General features: G+C 41.3%; 1 protein-coding gene across 1 annotated transcript in view; it reads right to left on the bottom strand.

Annotated features, from left to right (window-relative positions):
- LOC113407474 (GPI-anchor transamidase) overlaps positions 1–12,825 on the bottom strand; it is a 116,512-nt gene that overhangs the window by 28,204 nt on the left and 75,483 nt on the right. The window contains exon 10 of the mRNA XM_026656041.2: positions 8,836–8,911. Within this exon, the coding sequence (XP_026511826.1) occupies positions 8,836–8,911 (76 nt within the window). The remainder of the gene's footprint in view (positions 1–8,835; positions 8,912–12,825) is intronic.

Raw genomic sequence — 12,825 nt, 5'->3', positions numbered from 1 at the left:
GGGGGGAGGGTGTCATGGCTAAAACTCCCCCTAACACCTCCTTTGCTAAAGAAGAAATGAAGGGAGTGGTATAGGAACCACTATACCTGTTCTGTGCCACTGGAGGATTCCCCTTATACTGGCATAATCCCCTCATGCCCATTTATGCCAACTTTACAGGCAGAATCCACCAGCAGTACAATGCAAAGCAGTTCCACCACACTGCTGGCTGTCGCCAGAAGTCTGCTAGATAACTGTTATGGAAGTGATGCACTTATTTTGTGTCTTAAATTTCTTCTGAATGTATGAGATGGGTCAAAATTATAAAGTACTGGGGGGAGGGATAGCTCAGTGGTTTGAACATTGGCTTGCTAAACCCAGGGTTGTGAGTTCAATCCTTGAGGGGGCCACTTAGGGATCTGGGGCAAAAATCTGTCTGGGGATTGGTCCTGCTTTGAGCAGGGGGTTGGACCAGATGACCTCCTGAGTCCCTTCCAACCCTGATATTCTATATTATCCAAAGGTTTCTGTAGTTTCATTTATTCCTTAGATAGAAAGATCATTTTGAAAAAGTCAGCTATGCACTATAATAGAGTAGAACATCACTAATACACACACAATGTTATGAATTAGTGAGTATCTGAAAAGGATAAACAAATCAAAACAGTGTACTTCATTTATTAGACAAATGTGGTTTAATTTTAATTCTTTATGATAATACTTCACAGCATTTTGGGAAATACTGTAGTACATTAATGTAACAACTTTGATTAGTATGCGGCCTTGTTAGAGCATTCTGCTATTTAGCCTTTGCATGAGAAATGGCAAGGGCCAACCTCATTTTTACATATTAGAAAAGTGCAAGCCAGTGAGATTCCATGGTAATTGAAAAGATGAAAATTAATTTGAAATGTTACGTCCGGCATTATAGGTTCTGTAATTCAACTAAAAGCAAATCAGCATTTGGGGTTGTTGTTTTTTTAAATGACTTCTTGAAGTGAAAGCCAGAGAAATAGATGATGGCACTGTTTGTCTCAGCTAGCTTTGTATAACTTAGTGGAAGTTATCATGGCAATCAATCATTCGCTTGACTTTATAAAGGAAGCATGAGCATGTGAACATCTTTCAGTTTTGGGGCAGTAAGACAGTATTCCCATCATAATTTTTTGATCATCCTTAACCTTGGAGTTCATCCACATTTCTTTCGGAGTGGCCAGATGAGCAAATAGCAGCCAGGAACTTGCTCTTGCATGCATACAATTTTGGCAGCATCTCTCTTCAGTGCTCTATGTGCATTGAAATTGTGGAAGTTGGCAATAACCTACACCAGCATTTGGTCCTATCGACAGAATGTTTGTTTTACTTCTCTTGGGTACAGAAGTAGCTATACTTGCCCTTGGGGTATTGTGAGGTTGCAAGGCATGAGAAGCAGAAGCTATAGAAAGCCCAACAATTCCCACATAAGCCTAGTAGTGAAAGAAACTAGATTCACAGCACAGCAGCTAGATCTTAGGAGGGGGACTCAGAGCTGTTGTTTACTGGGTAACATCCATACAGGATTCCATTTGCCTCCTTTTGTCCAGTTTACAAGTACAGGTGAACAAAACACAAGTTTAAACTGTGCTCAATTATAAGTATTTGTACTTACAAAGTGAAAAGGAGATGGAACCCAGCATGTGGGTGCACGCACACACACACAATGAAAATGACACTCAGTGTGTCAATTTCTAACTTTCTTCAGCATTAACAGACCCCGCAAATCCTAGAGACTGAAAAGGTAGAACAATGAGTGCAATATATTGCATTTTATCACAGCATACAACAGTAACCAGCATCCCTAACCTTGAGAATGTTGGCTTAAATTCAATCACTGGAGGAGAGGGAACCCACACATTTTGATGACCATAACCAAGCATCGTGGTTTTCCACATCTAGTCCAAGGTGTACAGAAGCACTGACATGGCCACTGATTGCCTTCCATCTACTCTCTTGCAGTCACAGGAGATGGCAGCACTAAAGGAGACAGCTGAACAAACACACAGCTGCTGTTGATCAAACCTGCAGAAGAGGAGGAGGAGCTCCACTGTGGCCTGGTCTACACTGCGGGAGGAATCGATCTAAGTTACGCAACTTCAGCTACATGAATAACGTAGCTGAAGTCGACGTACTTAGATCGACTTACCGTGGTGTCTTCGCTGTAGTGAGTCGACTGTTGCCGCTCCCCCATCGACTCTACCTGTGCCTCTTGCCGAGCTGGAGTACAGGAGTCGACAGGAGAGCGTTCGGGAATCGATTTATCGTGTCTAGACTAGACACGATAAATCGGTCCCCGCTGGATCGATCGCTGCCCGCCGATCCAGCCGGTAGTGAAGACATACCCATAGTGAGAGATGGAGAAATGCAGGACTTTTCTTCTTGACCACTTGCTTGGTGATTCTGACTCATGGCATCACTAGGCAGAAGGAATACATTCTATACATAGAATATGTGTATCTTGTATACAAACACACAGTAATTTAGGATACCCACCTTAAAGGGGCTTGATTTTCAGAGAGGAGTTGTGTAGCAATTCCTAAAAACGCTTTTACGTGTCAAGTTGAGCACTCAAAAAATCATTGAGTGCTTTTGAAAATTGTGTCCTATACATTTGAAAATGAAGTAAAATCTTCAATATGAGTTTCATTCATCAATGTATTTTTATCTCCAGATAAATTGTTCTAATCCAAGAATATCAGTGTCTGCATCTAAACTAAAACCTGTATTGCCTTTGTTCTCTTACTAAGCATTTTATGTGCCTGATGAAAATTTTAAAAACCCTTAACTCATTTTATAAAAGATTAATAAAATGTACACAGTGATAATCACCATTTTATTTTCAACCAATTAAAGTGAAATGAACCTAATAACATGTAAACAAATGAATTCTGACCCATCTGTTTGTCACTGTTTAACAAAGCAGGAAGTATTTTCCACAGAAAGTACCATTTTTTTTAAGTTAAACTTAAAATCTTAATTTCAAATTTAGTCTATGAAAGAAAAACTGAGTAGTTTAATTGCAAATTAATGTCTGTTAAGTAACTGTAAAACGCAATTATATTGGAAATCATGTTTCTTCTGCATTATTCCTCCAAGGGGGTATCCCTTCACTGGATTGCACTGCTCGCACAGGTTTCCCAACAGATAAGTTCAGCAAATTTTAATAAGGTTATAGTGGAAAGTATTAGTTCATTCATCCAAAGATGACTCCCATCATCCACTACTTCCCTAGGAGTTAACCAATCCAAAGAGCAATGAAATCAGGAGTTTCTCAGCAAAGGACAGTTTTAAATAAGTTATTAAAAGCAACTAATGAAAAAAGATTGTATTATAAATATGCTAGAGATGACAGCTCAATGTGTAGTTCTGGTGCTGCTTGGAGCTGACATGCCATCGTCTTAAGGAGAAATGTCATCACCTGTCTCCCTTGCAAGTGAGATAGTGTGTGTGTGTGTGTGTGTGTGTGTAACAATATTCTGCCTATGGGCTGGGTTGGTGTGAAGATTTCACCAGTGAAGCAGAACATGAATGTCAGCTCCATATGTCAGTAAGGGGCCACACCAAGATTGTTTCATATGGAAGTGGCAGCTTGTACTCGCTGCCTTGAACCCACAGGCATGGTGATAGCCACTTCCCCAACCTCTCATCTGGGTGAAAAAAGCAGGGAAGGAATATCTCCGTAGATCCTTGTTCTAGGGATGCCTACAGGAGACATGCATCCCTGCCTCATGGAGGAAGCCAGGAGAGACAACAGTTTACATCCTTGGGTGCTGACAGATTCTCCCAGAAGTGCTGTTTGTAAAATACTAGATTCAAGAAGGAAATGTCTTCGGGTAGGTGCAGAGGGAAAAGATTCCATTCTGAGCCAAGACAGGTGAGAGTGAATGTCAGGAACAGGCTCTCATTGTTGGAGCTCTGCCAAAGTAGTATGCACTGGAGGTGCAAGGAACCATCCTCATGGTCGGCTTTCATTATAGTTACTGGACTACATTTTGAAAGCCCTTACCAGGATCAGTACTGGCTTCTGTGCATTGGATTGTTGTTGTTTTTATTAAGTATTTCTGTGTTATAGGCCCTCACAAAGAACAGCAAAAACAAAGCATTTTAGAAACCTGAACACTGTACATTTTACTTTCTTGACATACGAACACGGTTTCAGTGTTTTCCTTCAAATTTCGCAAAAAACCTCTCTCCTCTATACTTGTGGGCATGATTCTTCTCCCAGCTAAATCAACAAAGAACAGGTATAACTTCACTGAAAATGAATGAATTTACATAGCACTGTAAAACCAGAGAGATCGGAATCAGGTCCCGAGAATAAACAAACAAGAGATGGGGGGAGTTTTGGGGCCAAAGTGAGATAAGGGCTGAAACCAGAGATGAAAATGAAACCTTGGTTGCAAGGTTAACTGTGGAACTACTGTGCTGAGCAGTTCCGTAATTACCTTTGACAATCACTAACTGCTCCAACCACAACCTTGGTCTCTCTGCTCCCCTTCTACAGCTCTGAAGACCCCTTATCCATTTTCTTCCTTTAATTTTTCATTTGATTCCCCATGTTGCAGTCCTCATCCTTCCAGCTATGGATTGGATGAGACAGTCAAAACTGTGCATTAAGACCCTAATACCACAAAACATTTAACTAATATAAGTAGTCCCAACTACTCACATGCTTAAAATGAATCAAGTGCTTAAGAGCTTTGCTGAACTGGAACCTCAGTGGCAAAAGCAAGTTCTTGTTGAGCAATGCAAAAGTACACTTACCCTACAGGATTAATTTAATATAGTAATCCCTTGGGGTTACAGTCATAATTCTTTCCCCTTAACAGTTATTTCTAGAAAAGCAATTTTTTTAGTTGCTAATTTTGAAGGTTTCTGTTCTCAAATTAGGATCAAATAGTTCTCTGGGGAAATGAAACAGTAATTTATTTGCTAAGTTTAAGTACTAAAAAAAGCAACAAAGGGATACTAGATACATTAGGATATTCATTTACTAGTTTCTATAGCAATGTCTGTTTTCACCAGACAAGTAGAGTACATATAGGAATGCTCAACCCTTCAGAAGTAAATGCAGAGCATTCTAGGTTGCACCCCTAGTGTGGGCCTCCCACCCCCGCCTTAGAGCAGACTGACAAGCTGTATTGAACCTTAAAGTTACTATTACAAACAAAAATCTAAACTATTGTACTGTTCCATAATGCTAAAGTGTTTTCGCTTAATATGATCAGTATTTAACAAAGGACTGGAAGAAATAAGCATCCAATTTGATTCTGGCCTCAAGTTGCCATTTAAGCTTTCAATTATAACAAAATTAAGAGATTGGACACTTATCATTGAAACATCCCTTTCATCAATAAAATATCTGTAATGTTACTGGGCTACATCATATGAGGATAGTTCAAATGTCAAGCCCCGATTTAAGCAAGGTGTATAAGCATGTGCCTAAATTTAAGTGCATGAGAAGCTCCACTGAAGTTAGGCACATGTTTAAATACCTTGCTGAACTGAGGCCCTACTAATGAATGTTTTGTATATGATGAACAAAAACAGAATCTTCCAACATACAACTTATTTTTCTTCCAAATTTGACTTAACATTTTTCTCTACCCTCTCACTAGAACAAAATAAAAGCAGAATTAAAAACAAACAAACAAAAGAACAGAACTGAAATACCTCCTAACTTTTTTGCTTTATACACAAAGTCAATCCAAATTTGTCTGCATATATTAGCGTACAAAAAAAAACCTCATAAATTTTTAGGATGTCTTCTGTTGTATTCTCGTTAAGCTTGACTAAGCTATTTTAAAACTTAATTTAAATATTTTTGTTCAAGAGTACGTGATTACTTCATGCTACTTACAGGATATTTTAAGAATCAAAGAGCCGTCATGTTGATTTCTAATGTCTTGGCAATTCATTCTGTACAGGCTGTCAACCAGTTGGCTGCCACAGCTCCTTCTACCTAGTAATGTAATATTTTAAAACCAGGTTATGTGTCCATTTTACATGAATGCTTGTTTTATAGCTGATTTACATTTTACATTAATGGCTGTCCAGGCTCTTCCTTTTCCAATTACTTAAAATGTTTTTAAATCTAATGTTTGTGCTTTTTGTTTTAGACTGGTAAAGCAATTATCTTCCTTTTTTGTGTATGTCTGATTTGCTCTATATTCAGAAAATTGGTGGTTTACGTTTTAATATTAATACTCCCTTTGGTTTTTATCCTTTCATTTCTTGTGTGTCTGTATATTTAAATTAATTGTGCGCTAATGTATTGAGTTTGATATAATTATTCAATTTAGAATGGCTAAACTCTATGCTGTCGTTGTCCTATTTTTATACTAATATGGTAACAGATTACTACTAATACAAGAGAAGTGCTGTGTTGAAGTCAAAATTGGGTGCAGTGTTTCCTTTTGATGCAATTCATATGTAATAAGCAATTCAAGATGTACTGTACCTGAATTTTTCTCAGTGAGCAAACAAACGAGAAATCAAAGAGAAGGCTTTTAATGGCTACCATATTACAGTGGTTTAAAAACTGGAGAAAATATTAGAGATAATGTTTAAGGACCTCAAGAAACAGTGATGGACATTTGGTGATACCCAGGCTAGGTCTACACTACCCGCCTGAATCGGCGGGTAGAAATCGACCTTTCGGGGATCGAATTATCGCGTCTCGTCGGGACGCGACAATCGATCCCTGAATCGACGCTCTTACTCCACCAGCGGAGGTGGGAGTAAGCGCCGTCGACGGGAAGCCGCGGAGGTCGATTTTGCCACCGTCCTTACAGTGGGGTAAGTCGGCTGCGATACGTCGAATTCAGCTACGCTATTCGCGTAGCTGAATTTGCGTATCTTAAATCGACCCCCCCTGTAGTGAAGACCTGCCCCCAGAGTACCAACAAACTTATGGTACCATCTGAATAGAGTTGCCAGCTATCTATTAGGCTATTCCAAGTAATTAAGATACAGGTCATCACATTATCAGGCAAAAAAAAGTAAATGTGAAACATCCCCAATCATTAACATAGGGAATATGCTGCTTGTCCTTTTCTTCAAAAAGAGTGCCTTGTGTGACAAAGTTACATTTATGAAGAAACTGACAAGAATGTGAAAGCAGCTACTTTGTAAGACATGGACATCCAGTGTAATGTAGAGCAGTTTCAGGGTTGCTCTAAATTCCACCTTTGGCAATGACCCCCCCGCCCCAAGGGGCTACTTCAGGAGCAGGGATTGCCAGGGCATTCTGGCCCCTCACATACTCCCTAGATAAGGGCCTCCAAGGGGCTGGCATAGAGCTTTACAACATCCTATGCCAAGGAAATCCCTAGGTAACTGGGTCTGTCTAGCTGCTTTGCACCAGATGACAGGGAGGATCTGGTCCTATACTATTGGTAAGCTTCTGTTATAGCAACGAGATAAAAGTATATGAAAATCATATTTCTGCATTCCCACAATGCAGTAGTCCATTGCAAGACATCACACAATAGCCAAATGAACCATCCATGGTTATTAATTTCTTTATGCTGTAAAAATATTACTGTGACATTTAATCTGGCCAGCCATCTTAAAGGTTAATTCTCTTTCCTGTTTCAGATTTTCCTCTAGGTGAACCAATCTGTGCAGTTCCTATTTACCTATTCCAAACAACCCACAAACTGTTTCACTGCTCACTCTCGCTGTTAAGAACATATTGACTTGCTGCCTGCTCTGTTGTTTAATTCATTTATGCTGAGAGTCAGGCATGAAGACAGAATTTTAAATGTGACATTTGCAGGCTTTTGGGTCATCTGAAGCTCTGACAACACCAGGGAATTCCTGACATACAAACTGGTCCTGATTTCCAATCTCCAATGTTCTGAACACATCAGATATTCTTCCCGGAGATGCAGATTTCAGCCAAAAAAAAAAAAAAAAAAATCAATATTAAAATCCCTTGTGTTCACATCTTGCAGAAAAGGCCTGTACACTTGAAAGTTTTAAAATAAAGCCCATGTTTCCTTTAAGCTAAAATTGGCATTGCCTGCAGCAAGCAATTCAACTGCAAAGAAACACTCTGATTGACAAAGATATTTGGAAAGATCTACAACAACAACAATTAATACTCATAGGATATTCTCAGCAACTTTGACATTTGGTGGATTTCCATTTTCTCCTGTTGATCTATCATGGTTCAAAGTCAATTGTGTCTGAAGGCCAGAGCTGTAGATAATCTGCCATCTAGACAATATTAACATCTGGCTCAGTGGGCCAGCAGTTAATTACAGCCACAATTAGAATGAAATACCTAAGGCAAAACTCTACCAACAGTGCTTTTTGTTGTGATACCAGCTATGCTGCACAAGGAACAGAAAGTATGATGGCACTACTGTAGTTGGAAATGGAAATGTTACTCAAACCTCATTCAGAATTATATTGGGAAGGGAAATTGTTTTCCCTGTTCAACTCTTCATTACAAATACACTGTGATAATGGTATTGTAATTTAGCTGCTTTTTCAAAGACAGCAGGCATGTTGTGATTCGGGTCAAGATGCAAGTTGGAAGAAATCTAGTTCTGTTTTTTAGGGAAAAAAATACAAAAATTTTAACTGCACCTTGTGCCATCAGTGAAGTCAGAATTCTTGTGTCATCCTGCAAATATCCTTTCATTGCTGTGCTTTGAATAAGACTTTCATGATTTAATAGCTGTCATCTAAAGTTTGTGAGTGCCTCTACATAAGCACATTGATTCTGTAAAACCTAACAAAAGTATTACATTTTAAAGATTATGAATCTTGCCTATTCTGAAAGCAAATACTTGTAATGGAAAGGCATACCTGGTGTATTATCTGAGCTACAGGAAGCTGTTCAGCATATTTTAGTGGTTCTGTTGCCATCTCATCATTTGGAACCCTGAAAATAAATGAAGTTCATATTACTAAATGTTCTTACAATTATTACAAAAAACAAACTCCTGGAATTAAAAACAAAAAAAACTACATTACTACCAAATACCGTTTGAAATGTTACATCTAGAGCAGTGGTCCACAAAACTAGGGCCACCACTTGTTCAGGGAAAGCCCTTGGCAGGCCGGGCCGGTTCGTTTACCTGCTGCGTCCGCAGGTTCAGCCGATCGCGGCGCCCACTGGCCACACTTCCCTCGGCCCGCAACGCTTCCTGCAGCCCTCATTGGCCTGGAGCAGCGAACTGCAGCCAGTGGGCGCCGCAATCGGCCAAACCTGCGGACGCGGCAGGTAAACAAACCGGCCCGGCCCGCCAGGGGCTTTCCCTGAACAAGCGGCAGCCCTAGTTTGAGAACCACTGATCTAGAGGGAACAATGTTTTGCTTCATTATAATCAGAAAAGTAAATCCCCACCTTAAAATAGTTTTTAAAAGCAAGAGAAAATAATAAGACAAGTTAGTGTAAATAAAACTTGTGTGTTACTCATGGCTGCTGTTTTTCACTGGAATAATTCAAATATGTAGAAAGTTTAAAATCAGCAGGCGGAAACCTGAGAAAACCTTTTAATTTTGTTTTAAGTGAATTCAGCTGGTGAAAGATGCTTGCCTGATCTCCCTGGAGAATGAAGTTGTTTGTTTACAGACCAGGTGCAGCACTGGCAATGACAGTGCAAGCTTCTCCATATGGTCCCACTAAGGTAACTCAAATGTGACACCACCACAAGCAAGAGGATAAATCATTCTCCTTCCCTTCTCTGCCAAAAATGCCAATCAGTGCCAGCTGCGGTGGCGAGTTTAACAACGCAACCACTTGTCCACTTTGAACTGGAGTAAGACCTCCAGCTGGCTACCCCGCTGATATGCTGTTGAAACTGTACACTAGGTTTCCTTGTCATTAAACCCAAATAGAGCAGTTTACTTGCTCTCATAGTGATAGAGAGAGAGCGAGAGAGGCCCAGAAAGAAATCCAGTTAGCGTAATATCTCTCTAGGAAAGAAAAAGGGGAAGCCGATTAGTAGGGAAAACCATTCTCAGGAACTCATTGAGTCTAAACCTGCTCCAATGTGTACACTCATGTACACTTTCAAAGTGGATTTCAATCTTGGAGCCTCACTAGACAGCTCTCTGCTCCTGGATCCCCAACTACCAACAACGGCCAGAAATACTCTCTATCTCTCATCTTCAGCTGACCAGAAAATTGAGCTCTTTCCTCTCCTGTACAGCACCTGCTTCAGGTCACCAATGCTTTGGTTACTTCTTTGGTTGGAAACATGGTGTGTCTGGGACTCACCATCTAGGCTGCTCAGTCTTTTCATCTAGTGCAGAATGCAGCTGCCTACCCCTCTCAGTAGGGAAGAATTGTGAAAGCATATTACTGGCTGTCTACCAGTATAGACGCCGACTTCCCCTGTTTCCCAGGGGTGCTCGACCCCCACTCTGCCTCCGGCCCCGCCCCCACGCCACCCCTTCCACAAGGCCCCACCCCTGGGCACCCCCATTCCAACCCTTCCACAAAGTCCCCGCCCCAACTCTGCCCCCTCCCTGCCCCTATTCCAATTCCTTCCCCAAATCCCCGCCCCGGCCCCACCTCTTCCCGTCTCCTCCACTGAGCGCGCCACATTTCCGCTCCTCCCCCTCCCTCCCGGAGCGTGCTAAAGCTGCCAAATGGCTGTTTGGCGGCAGCCGGGCGGGAAGCGCTGGGAGGTAGGCGGAGGAGCGGGGACGCAGTGCGCTCACGGGAGGAGGAGATGGGGCGGGGGGTGAGGGGAGCTTGGCAGCCAGGGGATGCAGAGCACCCACTAATTTTCCCCCATGGGTGCTCCAGCCCCGGAGCACCCACGGAGTCGGCGCCTATGGCTACCAGCAAAACTCAAGGTGCTGGTTGTCTTTTGGGAGCCACAATGAACAGCTCACCCCATGGTTCAATATAGAACTGTACCTCGTTTTAACCTTCCCTTTGAACAGAACACTCAGTTTAAGATTGAGTTAGGTATGCTTGTAGAAGAGGAGTATCACTATATCATTGTATTAAACATTAGTACCAAAAATATGGCCTTGTTCTTCCATGGCTCTATGTAAACATAATTATGACAATTATTATTCTGGAGACAAGTTAACCTGTAGGCAGGGAAGGATGAGGACAAAAAGGGATAAGAAAAGGGAAACAAATCTTAAAGGTGTTTTTTGAACATCTCTCTATCCAGCAGTGTGGACCCACCCCATCCTTTTCTGCCCCCACCCACTGCCCAGCCCCCTTCTTCTTTTTGCCCCAATGTACATTTTGGAATTTTCCTGTTTCAGCTGGAGGGAAAGACTGAGGTCGTCTCTTTTGGGGGCTGTTTGCTGCAACAAATTCTTAGTACAAAAGCCAATCAGGGCAGAAGAATTAGAGTAGTCAGAGTAATATGCATAATCACTGTGTGATTTTTGAGAAATAACTCCGCTGATTATGCAAATCCCTGTACTCTGATTGGCTAGCTGTCATTATTAGCCCACTAGGACATAAGGATCTGCATCCGGTATAGTTATTAAGAAATAACCATACAGTGATTATGCAAATCTGATATCCACAACCAGAGTGCAGAGAATTGCACAACTGAGAAAAAACCCTCTAGTTATCCATCAGCAGCTGTTACAGCATTCATGCACTCTGCCTGGTTGAGACAATACCATTTGATTGGAACTGCACAGAAACTGTTAGTATCTCTGCTACAAACTAAGGTAACTGCCCTGGAATCCTTGCTTTTCATACCCTCGGACAACTGTGGATATACTTTATGGCACTGATGTTCTTTATACCTCAATGGGAATGGGGCTCACTTACACCAACTATGGCTTTGATCCTTGCAAGGTGTGCAGCAGGAAGTGAGATGCTGTCATAGTCCAGATCAAGTCTCAGTAGAGACTATGAGTGGGCATATAGCCAAGGGTCCTCTATGGCATGGAGAACCAAATCCACAAAGTGAAAATCTCAAACTACTTGTGCATCCAATCCCTTACTCTCTCACGTCCACAGGGCAAGAGAGGGGTAGGCTGTGGTGGAAAATTGATTTGTCTGATGAGACAGGCCTAAGTGCAGTCCTCAGGAAACCAAATCAGGTTCTTAGTTATGTGTGCCCCTCTTTGGGCTTTCTAGTACACGCATGTGCCATACCAAGCTATACCTAGCCATCAGGACTACACAAGAACTTTGCTATTTCTCTCCTAGAGATCAGACTTCTTAATCATGCGAGCCTCTGTTGTTTGCATGCTTTTATACAAACTGGATAAAAGTAAAGGTTCTCTGATCTTGAAGGAAGTTGCAGCAACCAAAATGTTGATACTCCTGTTTGAAAAAATCTCCAAAGACACATTTTAGTAAAGCAGAACTTCACTAACTTGTGCTAATAACTGATCTGTGAATAACCACTGTGAATCAACAAATTTTGAGAATTAGCAAGTTAGTGAATAAAACAATTTAGAAAGGATAGTTCATAACAAATTTACTTTGCTCATTTGGCATGTGCAGTCCAATTTTCATTATTTATGATACTACACTGTACCAGTAAACCTACTGTATAATATTTTGTAAAATGCATGAGGTCTTACTAGGACGAGAGCTCCTTATGGCTCCATACTCACAGATCTTTCCTGACAAGAACGGAGAGGGGTGGGGGGCTTGTTTTTATAAACTCTGTGAATTATGGAACATGCAGGTTAGTGAAGTAACTAAGTTATGGGCCCATGGATGGATGGATTTCTCTCGCACTTTTTGTCTGCGGGGGGGGAGGGGGGGAGGGGTTGTATGTATGTTTTACAAAAGCCTCTCTAGACATTTTGCTCCCCGTTCCCTTCCCTTCTGATAGACCTTAGAGCTGTTCAACT

This window comes from Terrapene carolina, unplaced genomic scaffold (genome assembly GCF_002925995.2).
Source record: "Terrapene carolina triunguis isolate 2854851 unplaced genomic scaffold, T_m_triunguis-2.0 Scaffold211, whole genome shotgun sequence".
In the NCBI taxonomy this organism is placed as follows: Eukaryota; Metazoa; Chordata; order Testudines; family Emydidae; genus Terrapene; species Terrapene triunguis.
Note: the sequence above shows the minus strand (reverse complement) of the source record. Positions and strands in the feature narration are given on the sequence as shown.